The 17,096-nt window shown below is 34.6% G+C and overlaps 1 protein-coding gene across 1 annotated transcript in view; it reads left to right on the top strand.

The window, feature by feature from the left end:
* LOC123311861 (neprilysin-2-like) overlaps nt 1–17,096 on the top strand; it is a 36,040-nt gene that overhangs the window by 2,248 nt on the left and 16,696 nt on the right. Inside the window, exons 3-6 of the mRNA XM_044895965.1 lie at nt 4,599–4,782; nt 4,887–5,208; nt 6,620–6,793; nt 16,298–16,515. Coding sequence (XP_044751900.1) covers nt 4,599–4,782; nt 4,887–5,208; nt 6,620–6,793; nt 16,298–16,515 — 898 coding nt within the window. The remainder of the gene's footprint in view (nt 1–4,598; nt 4,783–4,886; nt 5,209–6,619; nt 6,794–16,297; nt 16,516–17,096) is intronic.

The following is a 17,096-nucleotide window of genomic DNA, read 5'->3' as shown; positions in this document are numbered from 1 at the left end:
GCAGGGAGCTCTCTGTCGAATAGTTTCCCTGAGAATGAATGACGAGAGTCGAAACATTATTCTTCTTAAAAAATAGTATCTATAAATGATGTTCTGGAGGTGCAACTTTTTTGCCGAGAACCATTTTTTGAACTATAAATACTCTTCCAATGTCTGACGGGTTCCTCCATAGCATAAAATATAAGAGAATAAGGAAAAATGTATTAGTGATTCCATATTTTTCAGACAGTTGGCTCACTAAAATCGACATGATGATTTTTAATGAATGCAGTGTGTATTATGGATATAAATCATAGTACAATGGTGATCAGATACTTGACGTTTTACAAGAAATTTTCAATAACACTCGGTACAGTTACCTACTCTCCAAAAGTCGGTCGCACTGTTCGAGTCGAGAGTCGAGTTCATAAGTGAGACATATTTTGCAAAAAGAACAACCTGCTGCGCAATAAAATTAATAAACAATTTAAGCTCATTGTGACGGCTATTTTAGAAGAATTTGAGGAGGAAATTTGCGTGGTAAATAATGGGAAGCTATGGGTGAGAAAATGGATAAACAAGTGGATCAACTAGGAGTTACCAATTGACTACTGAAATAATTGGCAATAGAAGATTCCAAAGAATACTTCGACACTTTGAGAATGTCTGAAAGTTATGTAAATCTTCTGTTAATGAAAATACGCACAGATGAGTACAGAACATAAATAACTTTCAAACTAACCAACAATTGACATCTCTTCCCTACTATTAAAAAATGTTAGGGGTTGATGCTACCCTCATATTGGCGGTTTTTTCGGAACACACCTATGATGGAAATTCTTCCACCTAAAAACAGAAGTTAACCTGTTTTTTGAGGGCCAATTTCAGCAAATTGTGATAAACTCCGCTTAGCTTAAACTCAGATCAAAATTCGAAGAAATTGTTTCTAAAATTGATATCTGCTTTGCCTATGAAGTGAAGATATGAGGGTAAAGAAACCACAAAACAAAGAGACTCTCGAGTTTCTTTCCTTGATGACAGTTTCGTCTAATCTCGAAATTCTTCGGTTTTTTTTTGGGGGGGGAGGAGGTGTCAAATTTTAATTGGGACACCCTGTATGTATTATCACATCAAGGGCCAATTTCACCAAGGATATAAACCGAGATTGGACGAAACTGGCGTCAAGAAAAGTAACTCGTCGATTTATTTCGATTACACATCTTAGATTCAGTCAGTTCTATATAAATGTTGACCCAAAAATATCCTTTATTTATTTATTTATTTATTTATTAACAGTAAAGAGTCGAGGTAAAAACCTATAAATGACTCAGCATATAACAATAAAAAAAATGAACACAAAATTCTCAATAATCAACCGAAACAGCAAAACAATCAATAAAGTATGTCACTAAACTAAATCAGTTATCATACAGTCCAAGAAGATCTAACCGATTCTTAAACACATTGACACTGGGAGAGTTCACTACTTCATTTGGTAATTCATTCCAACCTTGAAAAACTCGGTTCGTAAGAAAATGCTGTCTTGGAGTCGTCCGGAAATTTTCCTTGCGGAGTTTGAAGTCATGTCCTCTCAGGTTGTTAACATTAAGTGAATATAGCTCGGACAAATCAAGACCAAGACCCTCGTGCAAAGCCCTGTAAGTGAATATAAGATCACCTCTATTCCTGCGGTCGGTAAATCTTGATAAATTCATGATCTTTAAGCGGTCATCATAGGTGGGTCTTATAAGTCCATATGGTATACGGGTGGCCCAGCGCTGAACCGACTCCAACAACTCAACATCACCCTTGAGATTGGGACACCAGACAGGACCGGCAAACTCAAGAATAGGACGGACATAGGTCTTATATATGTTGCTGCACAATCTGGGGTCGCAATAGCGAAATGATCTCGAGATGAGGTATATTGTCTTTCGAGCCCTAGCACAAATATTCTGAATGTGTTCAGACCAACTCAAATCGCTGGAAACGATTACGCCAAGATCGTTGTGCGAGGAAGTTTGCCTCAGCTGGCGTCCAGCCAACACATAGCGAGTACGAGGATTCTTCCTACCAATGTGGAGAACGACACATTTGTCGAGGTTCAAAGATAGCAGCCAATCATTACACCATCTGAGTAAAGCATTAAGATCTTCTTGCAATATTTTATGGTCTGTGGTAGGAGCAAAAAGCTTAGTGTCATCCGCAAACGTCGAGCACAAAACCCTCAAGAAGGTAGGCATATCAGACGTGTAAAGAAGAAATAACAGTGGTCCCAAAACGGACACTTGAGGTACCCCACTAGCTACATGTCTAGTAGTGGAAGCAGATCCAGAAACCCTCACAAAGAACTCTCTTCCACTCAGGAAAGCTCGAATCCATTCCAGAAGTGCACCTCTTATCCCGAACCATCTCAGCTTCGCAATGAGTCTCCTCAACGGCACCCTGTCAAACGTTCTCGAGAAGTCCAGGTAAACAACATCAACAGGGATACCCGCATCATTACTCTTGGTCCAGTTATCCAGGCACTGCAGAAGGTTGGTAACGACCGATCTACCGGGCTTTATTGAATATTGGATAGATATGCCGCTGTATACATGCGGCGACACCGATTTCGGGCACAGCGGCATAATGTAGATACAGCTTTATACAGATCTGGTCTTTAGCAGATCTAAGTAATCTAGGTTTATGAAATATCCCATGAGAGGAAAGTTAAAGGCGAATCATATCAGTTAAACATAGAAAGAATTCTCAATTTTGTTCGCTGGAACTAAGCTGCGGGCTATTGAAATGAAAGCGATTAGCCGGGGCGTTTAGTTGCACTTGCACTCATGGAGGATAGAATTTCTCATATTCGGTCAAGTTATTCGTTATTATCTGTTGAGGAGAAATGGTAAGGAAATGGTGGGAGGAAGAGAAATATTTGTTCTCTTCATTTTGCGCTTGGTTTTGTTCTTATATATCTGTTTTACTCAGTGATTTGCTACCTCTAGACAATTTTTGCCGAAACTTTATATGGTGTGTACATGTACAGGGTGTTCGAGTTAAAGTGTCCCTATACCTTATTGTGGAAACTGAAAGAGCTAGAAGAAAAATTTGGATACAAATCTCGTCTTGAATCAATTGAACTTTTAATTTTTATAACCCACCTTAATACAGGGTGCTCCGTTTTTTCCCTGTTGGTATCAACTTTCTTATTTTAAATGGAACACCCTCTATATTATTGCATTTTTGAATTCCTTGTCAAATTTTAAGGTGACTTTGGTTTGACAAACCTGGTCCTATATAGCAGCGATTCTGAGATATTCGATTTTTTCCTAAAATTTTGACAACTGTGGGTGCTAACTAAAATAGCTGATACTTCTTTTCTAATGAATGTATCAGAACCAAATTTTGCCCACCTCTTGTTAACATATTGGATCATACGCTACACTCTGTTTTCAGCAATCTAATATACAGGTCTTCAAAAATTAAAATTAAAAATTCAAATAAAAGTTCAATCAAAACTTATTTTTTTCAAATGGCAACCTATATTTTTTTCTTGTTCATCATGTAGAGCAGGTTAAAATGAGCAAAAACTGTATTAAAACTTTTTCTGTAATGTGAATCGTTTCAGAAGTATGGACGAAAAAGTGCATTTTTCCGTAACAACCAAATATCGAAAATTCATATGCCTTAAACTACGAAATCAATATGAGTAGAAAATATCAGCTTCTTCAGAGCGAAGCTGACCCTATGTTTTTATACAAACGTGCGCGTTCAACCTTTTTTCCGCATGCACGCATTTCAAGTCGCAAAAAGTCACTTTGCCAAACGGTGCGGGAAAAACCCTTGACATTGCTTTCCCGCACGCATTTGCGCATTTTGCGCACCCAAATTAAATTATATTCTGTCATGTCTCTATATGGACCGAACGCCAACGATGAGATATGGTAACGACATGCAGAATTACGTCTATCATTGCATATGAATTTATGAAATCAAATTTGATCTGTTTCGTAAAATGGATATATAGGTATGTAGGTATATATTTCAAGTGCTTGTAGAAAAAAAAATGTCCCACTCTTGCGGAAAGTGTCTTGCCTGCACTGAACTTCTTGCCCAGCAGTTTCGTGCAAGTACCACTTTCCGCACTTGTTAAGAATATAACTATTTAAACACAGTATAGATCTAAAAAAACAACTCATTGAACAAATCATACCAGAAACATGCAGAAATCAGGACAACTTCGCCCATGTCGAGTTTTTTAGATCTACTGTATGAAAAACATTATTTCAGGCTTGCACGGAAGAAGTGGAAATATATCTGCCTAACGTTGGCATTATGTAGTTGAACGAAGTTTTCAACAACCCACAGTCCTATAATCCTGTGAAATTGAGTAGAATATGATCTCTCATGGAAATGGAACCTCAGATTAGATTATTTATATGTCTACAGTACAAACAGCAGCCGGTACCTATACTGCAGGAAAATGAATAAACATGTATAGGTACTTAATTGGTGCTGAAGTGGAGTTCTTCGAAAATTACTTTTGATTGTGTTACTAAAAGTTTTCATTATGACTAATAAGTACAAACATATTCAGATCATTTTTAACAAGAATGGTTTCAATGTTCTAGATTCTAAGGTCTCAAATATATGCCAAACTGAAGGATGCGTTACTACAGCAGCGAACATTTTGCGAAATATGAATCCAAAAGTGGACCCTTGCGAAGATTTCTATGAGTTCGCTTGTGGTAGATATATCGAAAATAATTTTATTCCTGAGGATGAAGTGGAGATAGTCAGCTTTTCTGAAGTAGGGTTAGTTGACATCTTCTCTCCACATGATATTTGACCAATTGTAAAGACAGAAAATCTAGTAAGGGGGTCTAATCATTTTCAAATATGTATTATGTCTTTTGTAGTGATCGAATCGATGAGAACTATAGAAACTTATTAGAAAAGCCTATTGATGAAAATGAGATTGTCCCTTTTCAATACACGAAGAAACTGTACCGAATGTGTATGAACTACTCAAAAACAGAACAAGAAGATTTCAAACTATTCAAAAGCATGATGAAGGAATTAGGAGGTTGGCCAGTACTAGAGGGGAATTACTGGAATGAGAAAGCCTTCGACTGGAAAGCAACCCAATACAATTTCAGGAAATTAGGATTCAGTCACACTCAGCTCATTAGCTCATACGTGGGAGTAGACGCAAAGAATTCTACGAAAAGAATTTTCACTGTAAGTGTTTGATAGTCCATCCACATTTTGAGGGCATATAGAAAAAGAATTTATTACTCAATTTCTGTTTTGTAAGGAAATATTTAAAGGGGTATGGACCCCTTTGCTCTGATGACGACAAATAAGACCGACACCATGAACAGCATCTGCTCTTCCTCGATGGAATGGTCTTTCTATTGATACTCAGAGTGATGGTGCTAATTCGATTTAGGTCGTGCTATTTGTTGTTTGTTGATTTTTATCTGAGTTCATTGCGAGGAAAATATTTCTTTATTATGAGAGTTCATCAGAAATTGTCACAAAGTAGATTATGGAAATGTTGATGTTGAATGTCGGAAAGTTGCTCTTAGCTTTTATCATACCATTCAATGGTTTCCTCCTATCAGGAAGTGGGTACCTAACTCAAAAAGAGTTCCAGCAAACAATATCAATTAATATACCTGGTGGCCCACCCCAGACGCGGCTCTCATTTTGAGGGAGTAAGTAAAGATATTATGAAAATATTTTCTTGTGATGTGTGTAGGGCGTTCAAAAGTAGAATTTAAAATTATTGTCATATATACAGGGTTCTCGAAAACAAAGATATAGACCAAAGTTACACTTAAATGTAACACTCTGTATTTGACCTCAAAAATAGAATGGCAAGCTCAAGTTATGATGAGTTTCTTCAGATCACTTTATACCTTAGAAGAACCATTTACGAAAAAATTGGGAAAATGGTGTACTAGTTTTGAATTAAAAATCGAAAATTGCTCAGAAACTATCAGGTTTAGATATAGGAATATTTTATGCAGATAGTTTCGAAATTAATTGTTACGTTCAACGAGATATAGAAATACCGGGTGTGCCATTTGAAATAAGAACTTTTCCGACGATTATTTGTAGTTGATGTTTGAGATTTTTGAGAATTAATTATGATCACTCTGTATATTCTAGAGTTGAAATTTTCTTTTATATGTAGGAGTAGCCAACTTGTCTACTCGAAAAAATTCTGTCTGTATCGCTGGCGTTACTAGTTTCTTCATTATTTGCTATTAAAAAAACTCCATATTTTCGATTTTTCGCCATTATCTCGTAAAGGGTGCTTCTGAGCTATAAAGTAATCTGAAGAAACTCATCATAACTTGAGTTCGTCATTTTTGAGGTCAAATATGGGGTGTTACATTTAAAAAAGTGCAACTTTGGTCTGTATCTTTGTTTTCGAACAGCCTGTATATATAACGATAATTTTTAATTGTGCTTTGGGACATCCTACATACACCACAAGAGATTTTTCAAATATCTTCATTTACTCCCACAAAATAGCGTCGCGTCTGAGGTGGGCCACCCGGTATATTAATGTTAATTATAACAACTTATTTCGTTTTTATATGCACAATATCTTATAATAGTAATGTGGCGTTGTTTTCAGATAGGACAGCCTTGCTCAGGTTTCGCTAAATTGTTGAAAAAAGGGATGAATGAAACACTTGTGAGAGCTTATTATGAATATTTGGTAGATATTGCTATTCTTTATGGAGCTGATAAGAATCAAGCTGTTAAGGACATGAAGCAGTACCTGGAGTTCCGCATCGAACTAGCTAAGGTAAAATTTCATCAAAATACGTCGAGTAATTCTGAAGAATAATCAAGCTACTAACTGAAAAACACAAAGTTGAATTGATACAAGAGCATATTATATTACTTTTAGTGACCAATCGGTTATTTACATCATTTTCTCGGGACAGGCACCGACTTCAATGCCCGAACCGTACCGTATATAATGAATTCGTATTGAACTTGAGGGTATGATAATTTCTCCATTTTGAAGAGGCGATTTAGGGCGCAATGACTTATTTTGGTGTTAAAAAAAAACTTACTGCTAAGTATAGGTATAGTTATGAAAAATATGGGTCAACGGGCCCAACTGCGGGTCTGTGATAGATCATTTCGAAGATCTGAGTTTTAAGCAATAAATACATGAAAATGAAACCAGAAAGAAGAGCTATCTTTTTTGCCGAAATATACGTACCTGCAGGTGAATATAATATATCCTGTTCATAGAAATCACGCAATACAATACATTGATTCCATTACAAAAATCAATACTCAAAGAATTCTTAATTGAGAAAGCTCATTATAGTGGGGGTGATTTCTTAGATGAGAGAAATTATGAAGGTTTAGGTATATTAATTCTTAGATGGGAGAAATTTTTAATATTCAGGTATATTAGTTTATATCCTTATGATAGAATTATATTTTAGTTTTGCACGATCTATAGACCTATATAAAGCGTGTCCCATTGTGGGTGGCCTATTAGACGTTTACGGAGAACGGATCATGGGATTGTTCTGAAAATTTGGGAACTAGAGTTTATCCTTCTAGATCTATCTGTCTGGAACACATTCAATATTACGACTTTGCCACTTATACGAAAAAATACTACAACTTCGTTGCCGGTAGATTCGGGTGACTTGGGACAGTCCTGTAACTTGAGACGATTACCCCCCTTGCAGATGTCTTTGTTTCTTACCATTTATGAGTAAAGGGACAAACTTATAAGATTGTGTAGCGTCTTTTCGGTTAGTTTAATAATGAATTCATGTTGTGTTTGCCGTGACCAGAGCGTTTGAATTGACAGGAAAAATTAACGAATTCAGGAGAGTAAAAGATCGTTTTTTGATGGCCCCTATACTTTCTATAGTGTCCTGTACATGTGTTTCACTTTGTGCATCTGCATTTTTTTGTTCTGTATACGTGGGATATTACATATGTCATGAAACAAGGTTTTTTACAAATCAAACGACAACATGGATCTCATTCATTTATTTTATTGTTTCATAAGGTGATTTGGGACAATGCTGAATAATAGATACAAGCGGCGCATTGGCAGCAGGACGTATGCCTATTTTTCGCAGGATATTATTATTTGCATTATTTACATGAAGAAATCACCGAAGAAGGAAAGAAATCAAAGTTCCCTTGTTTTGTTTAGTTTTTTTACATTTGAGTTGCAGTATATTTACTTTCGCTGTAATAGGGGTGTATCATTTAATTTCCTTATCTAATTTCAACTATATAATCACAAATTCTAATTTTTCAGAACTATACACCGTCCCAAGTCACCTATTTCATTTGAGAGTTTAGAAATCAATAGATTTTAACTTATGACCCAAGCCTCCCAACTCGGTGGGTGACTTGGGAGAAGTATATTTTATTTTTTTTTTTAAATTTATTTCCGAATTCTGAAGCTTGGTATATTTCCTAATCAATAGTCTGAGTCATTTAGCATATTTGCACCTCTTTCTCACATGAAAATAGGTCACCGTTTTTGAAATAATAATAATAATAATAATAATAACATTTATTGGTTTCAAAAGATTACACCAGAAAGAATAAAATTTGAAACATATATAACAATATATAATATAACAAGTTGAATTTCAAAATCGTCCCAAGTCACCCGAATCTACGGTACCATATAATCTTCAAAATCCACTAGGTCTCCACGACGCTCGGGTAAATCCCGATTTAGTATGACAGGGTCTAGACTACACTATACAGCGTGTCCCACGGTGGGTGGCCTATTAGACATTTACGGAGAACGGATAATAGGAAGGTTCTGAACATTTGGGAACTAGAGTTAACCCTTCTGATCTATCTGACTAAAACATATTCAATATTGCGACTTTGCCGCTTATATGAAAATGCTACAACTTCATTATTTCAAATGGGACACCCTATTTCTTATAACTTTTTTCGCTTCTCTATATCCTTCCGAGTATTTTTGTCTAGAACTTCGCTATCCCTATGAAGAAGCTCTACTCTACTGTCTACTGGAAATTGAAAAATCAAAGAGAAGAATTCATTTCTTCTTATAAATATGAGGACAACATCCGTTTTCCAAATGGAAACATTAACTATGTGACATGTGTGCGCTTGTTGGAAAGTTAACGGAAAATGGAATCCCACAATAATCTTTTAATTTATTTTCAAGAGACATTTGAGTTTCTTCTTATAACTACCAATTAAAAAAATAAACAAAGATTATAGTGTTCCATTTTCTGTGAGCTTTCCAACGAGCTCACATGGCATATATTGAAAGACTGAAGTTGGATGTGGTTCCAGCTAAGGGGTTGAAGAAAAACACGAAATTTTATTGCTAGAAAATGACTTCAATCAAATATCACATGACGGGAATCAGGGTCAAATCAAACCTGAATTACTGGTTGAAGAAATAATAATTTTATTCCACACTTATTCCCAACCCTGTACACATTTCCTTGGTATACAGGGTCTTTCACGAGGAACCTCACCCATATTTTTACGGGAAACTACTGAACGTATTTTCATGAAATTCAGCACTTATAAGTATTTCACGATGTTGATGAAATCTAAAATATTTTCAAGGCATGAGCACCTCCGGTTTTTCCGGAAATGACGTCAACTTCCGTTTTTCAAATTAGAACACCATTTTTTTATTGCAGAAATAGATTCCATAGAAAATTTCAAGTTATTTTGATGTAACATTTTTCAGTTTTGCTTGGAAAATTCCCTCTGAGCGGGAAAATTCGAAAAAAAAATCGAAAATAGAGCTCCGCTGAAACAAGAATAACTTCGAGGTTTTTGGATGGAAAATTTTTATTTTTGGGATTTTTCAAGATGTAAGATCGATGTATCCACTTTAAAAATCGAAATCGCGATTCATGATACAGGGGGTGAAAAAATCGCTTTCAAAGTAAGGGATGACAAAATCGTGAAAAATCAATTTTTTCAAATTAGAACCCCATTTTTTTATTGCAGATATTGAATCTACGTTAAAAAATAATGTGAGTGTATGCATCACACCCTTGCCCTAAAGTGGATATTTTCTGAGTTATTCACAAAAAACTGTTTTTCGTCTTGAATTTTCAGCTATTTCTTTTCCCTTCACGCCAAAAAGATGAAATTTTCAGGAACTGTTATTTGAACCATGCTGTAGATTTTTCACCCCTTCTTGAAACTGACTTCAAGTTACTATTAGGAGAACCATGGCAAACTCTCGCAGTTATAACTAGAGAAGATGCTCAAAGTTTTGACCGTTAATTTCTAGACATTTATTTATACGTCTCAGGAATGCTTCGTGCGTTGCTCTACTTATTTCATCGGGAGGAAGAGATCTGCAAAAGTGTTTAAAAACCAAATTGAGTTTCAAAACTATGAATCTAAAAATCTAAACAAACCTGAACGCATTTCTGACTCGTTCTATGCAGTCCTCTTTATCAGTCAGGGGAGTTGAGTAGACAATATTTTTTATCCTACCCCAAACATAATAGTCTAAAGGAGTTAAATCGGGAGAACGTGGTAGAGGATATTTGACACATTGAGTGAATTGTGTGGACGCCCGCCATCTTGTTGATACCATAAGTCATTATGGTTCTGTACTAGCGGCTCAATTATTTGAGTCAATATGTCAGAATATCTATCTCCTAAGGGAGAACATTCTTTAAATAATGCAAACATGTGTAGTGTTCTATCTTACCAGTTAAAGTCCCATCATAAATGTGAACATCGAGAATTGCATTATTTTTGATGGCGCAAAAAACATTGAAACTCCAGGTCTCTTGAAAGTTCCATTGTCTGAAGTGGTGGTTGTTCTCTTCATCCCAATAATGACTGTTATGCCTATTGAAAGAACCATTCTTTGTGAATTTAGATTCATCTGTCCAAATTATACAGTCCAAAAAGTTTTCATTCTCTTGAAATCGAATCATCATAGCTTAGCAAAACTCTGTTCTCCTGACGAAATCAGTTTCCTTCAAATGCTGTACCCTATTGAATTTATATGGGTGCATTTTATGTTTTTTTAATATTCTCCACTCGATTGAGATAATCCCAGATCAATCTCAGCATCTTTGAGAGAATTTTGAGGATTCACACGAAAATATGCAAGAACTGTAATTTCGTTGTTCTCATCTTCTACTACACTTTTTTCTCTGTGTATAGTTTTCTTAACGAAAGATCCGACATTTCTCAAGTTTGTCATGGTTCTGTTAATGGTATCTCTCGTTGGTCTGGGTCGGTCAGGAAACCTCTCAATGAACAGTCGAATCGTTCTATCTACAACTTTATTACATTCTCCATGAAGTAGAATGAGATTTTAATAATCTTCATTGGTAAAATTAGGCATAGTGATCGATTTTATAACTTAATACGAATTATCACCAAATTAATAGTAAACACAAAATGCTACTGAATAAAGAGGAATTTGGCAGATGTAATTAATGATATCTATCATTAAAAAAAAAAGAATGTAAAACATGGTAAGTTTTTGCATATGGTTCATAAGGAATTATTTATTTATCACTGGAGAGAAAACCGATGGCCGATTAGTTGAAATAAAGAGGTTTCCGATACAAATTCGAATCAAAATTCGCCATCTATTTAGGAACAACCTGTAACTTTTTTCTCTTGCATATTAGGGTAGTAAAATCTAAAACATGGTTTAAGTAACAGTTCCTGAAAATTTCATCTTTTTGGCGTGAAGGGAAAAGAAATAGCTGAAAATTCGAGACGAAAAACAGTTTTTTGTGAATAACTTAGAAAATATCCACTTTAGGGCAAGGGTGTGATGCATACACTCACATTATTTTTTAACGTAGATTCAATATCTGCCATAAAAAAATGGGGTTCTAATTTGAAAAAATTGATTTTTCACGATTTTGTCATCCCTAACTTTGAAAGCGATTTTTTCACCCCCTGTACCATGAATCGCGATTTCGATTTTTAAAGTGGATACATCAATCTTACATCTTGAAAAATCCCAAAAATGAAAATTTTCCATCCAAAAACCTCGAAGTTATTCTTGTTTCAGCGGAGCTCTATTTTCGATTTTTTTTTCGAATTTTCCCGCTCAGAGAGAATTTTCCAACCAAAACTGAAAAATGTTACATCAAAATAACTTGAAATTTTCTAAGGAATCTATTTCTGCAATGAAAAAATGGTGTTCTAATTTGAAAAACGGAAGTTGACGTCATTTCGGGAAAAACCGGAGGTGCTCATGCCTTGAAAATATTTTAGATTTCATCAGCATCGTGAAATACTTATAAGTGCTGAATTTCATGAAAATACGTTCAGTAGTTTCCCGTATAAATATGGGTGAGGTTCCTCGTGAAAGACCCTGTATAGTATAGATAGAAGACATTTCCGGTAATATACCAATATGTCGTCCAGTTTAAGAAAAGGCTACATTAATTGGTAAAATAGATAGATTTGTATAACATTTCAAAGGATACACAATCTGGTTTATAATATTGCAAATGTTTTCAAGCTTTATTGATAGAATAATATAATATATAATATTATTATTATTTATTTACTTTATACAATCATTCTCTATACACATATGATACAATAAAGGTGAAATTTAAAATTCATAAGAATAGCGATCTTGATAATTCTTTATATTATCTTTCCATAAACATTTATATTCTTCAAAGAAAATGTGAATTATTATACATTTTCAGCAACTTAATGTCTTTTTCTAATTGTTCATTTCTTTTACTCAGCTGCTTCATTTTTTTTCTAATTATATCAATGTTCGTCTTATATTTCTTGACTAAACTATTTGCCCTTTCGTCTTTCAAGTACAACTTATCTGACCATGATATTTTTTCTAATATTTCTACCTTTAAGCTGACCTGAAATGTTATGGAATCATCATGAATATATTGATTTCCAGGATCAAGTAACTCTTCCCATGGGATGTTTTGACCCATATTGCGATTGTATTCATTTTGAGAATCTGATTCGTAAAGCTCATCATCTACTGCCAGTATTCGCGGGGTTTTACCCAGCAGACGTAATTCCAAGTGAACGCAGCAGGACCACGAACAAAATATTTCACTACAAATCACGTGCGATTCCAAACATAATCTTGTTGGTCTCAACATTATCTTCCATGGCAAATCCCCAATCCATATTTCGGGAGAGAATACATCATTCTTCAGTAATCTTATTCGAGTAATATTTTTGAATGTGTACATGAATTTTGCTTCGGTCAAACTAAAGTCTTCGTTCAGTAGAGGTGGTTGGTTTTTAGATTGAAAACTAACCTTCTTCCCGAGGTAAAATCGTTGCAGTTTCAGTATTATACTATCTCTCAAGAAGTATCCAAGTGATATCCCAACTATTGCACCACAAGTCAAACATACAATCCTAGAAACATTGGTATTTGTGAGACAAGTCGCAATGTGTACTTTATAAATATTCATATCACTTGTCACAAATAAGCTAATTAAGCTCAATAATTATACCCACAGGCGTTGAAAATTATGGAGTATTGTAGGAATTATATGATCCTGTCATTTCGATTGGAATGAGTTAGATTTGCTGTTTCATTTATCTCTTATCATTTATCGTTATCCGCTGATAATCATGCCTCAAAGTGATTAAATACAGGCTGTTGCACCATCAAGAAAACGGAATATTAGTGTTAAGTGGTGAATAAATGTATTTTCTATCCGGCAACGAAAGCGCAAACTGTTCCTTCTGTTGTTTTTGAGCCTTTAGTTTGTACCTACAGTGTGGAAATGCCATCAAATGGAATGAATTCATTATCTTAGTTACTGTACCTACATATTTATGAAAAATCCCAAAACATGTCAAATTTAAATTTTAAATTGCCATTCTCTTTCGTAAAAATGCGATCTCTATCTTCAACCCCCTCAGGTACAACCCCCAATTTTTATTCTCTCTTGAATGAAGTAGACGTTCAATGTGTTCACTCCGAACGCCTTGGCATATCTTAACCCCAAATACCAATTTCTTTCAACAGTATTCAACATCTGAGGGGTGATCAACCATCAACCCGATCACAAGATTTATGCAATAAACATGAAAATGATAAGATTTCTGAATAGAGAATAACGCGACCTTTCAAACGATGTATTTCTGGATTTCTCATGGAATTTTTTATGGGACTTTGATCATACAATCAGGTCGATTCTGTTCGCATCTTGTTATAACATTGCTAAATCTACAACATTGTTATAATTATAAAATATAGCAATATGACTGAGCGAACGAATATTCTGTTTCACCGTTTTACGCAAGATTGGTTATGAGTTTTGGCCATAGCAATATTGTTGAAAAATAATCGAATGTTTGAGCTGACAACACTGTTTTGAAGGGTAAGATTCTCATTTCATAGAAAAGAACATGTAATTCTATAATTGTTCTATGGAAAAGAAGAATAAGTTGTGTTTAATCGAAGAGTATCATCAATTGATACTCTTTGGTTTAATGTTTTATTCGGTATTTGAATTGTAAGTTTTTGGTTGAACTGTGCATCATGTCTGGAAATAAGAAAACAACAAAAAATCAGATGGAATTGATTTGATAATCAATCTCCTAGAAATTCTCTATGGATTTTCACCCACTTGTAGGTAAGAAGGAACTGTATTTTTACTGGTCGGTTCCTCAACCAATCCATTCAACTCTTCTTTCCTTATTCCTTATTCTTTCCTTATTCCTTATTCTTTCCTTATCCTTATTCTTTCCTTATTCAGGCAATTCACATGAATTACTGGTATCCCTAATATATCGAAATTGTAGTCTCATATTTTCGCTATAAATGAAAAGTTCAAGTGAAGGTTTCCAAAAAGTTACTAAAACGAAGCATGTTTATAATGACTTGCCTATTCTCTAAATTTCTAACGCTTGTAAGAAATGTAAAAACAAGAGCTTCACTGCCATTTTCAACTTTGTTATGAAATAGCAAGTACTTAAATGATGTTGCTGATATAGCAAACTGAAATAGCAAGATCTTCTAGAAATTGACAGATCATATTGCTCAAAATCAATGATTAGAATACCAGTTTTTCAAACTTTGCTGTGATAGCAATATCTTTTCTATAACCATATTACTATTTCCAAACAGAATCGACCTGAATGTCACTGATATTCAGAAGCTTTTATTTGAGCTCATTCTCCATTCGGGATGATCAGGAAGCTACTAACTGCTAAATAGATATCAATTTCAAACTGTAACTGAAGTATTATACTCTTTCTGTAATTCTGGAAATAAATTTATGTTATGTTATGTTATAGCTAGTTTCTCTATAACGTTGAAAAGATGAAATTTCCATCAACTATAATTGAAGTTATATTGTACGTATTTCTATAGTGTATGCACTAGTTATTTGTGCAACCAGTTGAAAAAAGCATTACCAAAAATAGTGTGTCCCAACGTGTTTCACACAATAATTTTTCTAATTTTGATTGGATGTTGCTCTGAACTCAAATTAAAAGTACCTACCAAAAACGTCTTCGAAAGCTTCTCTCGGAGATTCTTTTGAAATCATCTAGAGACGGAAATTAATGAATTCTTCATTCCGTTACTATGAAGTAAAGTATATCTTCTATCGAATTAAAGTTGTGCTGCTTCCTGTAGACCCAGCGTTATTCTTGTCTGCCTATCTTCGAGTTTAATCTCTAAGTTAATGGGATACAAGCAATGGTCCTCAGAAGAAGAAGATGAAAATTCGTTTCCAGATATTGGAGAATAGTTTACAAAAAATCACCCCATTGTCATAAGACGCACAGAAAACGCGCATTGTTTGCCCCAATCAACACTAACCGCGGGTTTCACAAAACTTTCATTGTCGGACCAACGACATGACAGTCAATCGATTTCCAAAACGAAATCACTGAGACTTTTTGTCTCTGAATATTTTGAAGGAGTATCAATTGAATGCTCATGACTAAATTATCGATAAAAAACAAATAGACTTTTATTCGTCAATCAAGCATTGATTCCTCGCTTTGTGAAACCTGGGGTAATTTGATTAATTTGTTCACTGCCTTGTTTTAACTGCCTCCTCAATCGAGGAACTGGCCATTTTTTTTGGCCTGGGTGAATGAATCACATTCCTAATATGACTATGAATAGACTCACTATAGTTGCTGCTAACAAAATAATGACTAGCACAGTTTGTCAAAATCGATCTGTTCTTACTGAAAACTACATAATTTCATATTTCTCATGCAGTTCAAAAAAATCGAAATTCTGAAATTTAGATAGTCAACTGTGTTGGAAAAAAAATCATTCAATCTCATTATGTAATTACAGATAATGTCCCTGCCAGAAGAAAGGAGAAATGCCAGTCTCGAGTACAATAAAATGACCATAAGAGAACTCCAGGTCAACTATCCAAGTATTCCATGGTTACAATACATCAACACAAAATTGGAACCTTTCGTTACCTTGACATATGATGATTATGTTGTTGTTACAGAGCCAGAATACATAGGAAAGCTTGAGAAGTTATTGGCTGTAACGCCTAAGAGGTGAGTGTATATATATACAGAGTGGCCCATTTTAAAATATACACCGGAATAACACGTTTTGAAGAGCCTGGATCAAAGAATGTTCTGCATGAAAATATCTCAATCTTTAGGGATACATCTGAAGCAGATATTCAATCTTTGAAAATTGATTTCAAGGTCAAGTAGATTTTCTGATTAGATAATATACATAATCCCTTGCAAAATATTAATCTAGAAACTAGAAACATTTGGTCCCTTTCGCTTTTTCTCTGGAGAAATGAAGTTTTTCATGCTTACATGGTCATGATAATTAGGTACTTTAAACTCATTTTTCTAGAATCATTTGTTTTTGTATTATTTAGGAACATATTCAAACTAGGAAGGGGATTTGAAGTGACGATTTATTTATTTTATTTATTTATTTCGACGATAAAGCATAATTAAAAATAATGTAACATAAAAAGAATAAACTTAAATTGAATGTTCTAAGTGGCCTCCTCCGACTTCTATGCCTTTTCTAATTCTAAGGACTTTCGAACTTCGAAGAAAATATTATATTCTGTCCCCTTATGAAAAATTCAAATTTAACGCCCTCTATCTTT

The sequence above is a fragment of the Coccinella septempunctata genome, chromosome 4 (assembly GCF_907165205.1).
Source record: "Coccinella septempunctata chromosome 4, icCocSept1.1, whole genome shotgun sequence".
Classification (NCBI taxonomy): Eukaryota; Metazoa; Arthropoda; class Insecta; order Coleoptera; family Coccinellidae; genus Coccinella; species Coccinella septempunctata.
This window is presented reverse-complemented; position numbering and strand designations above follow the sequence as displayed.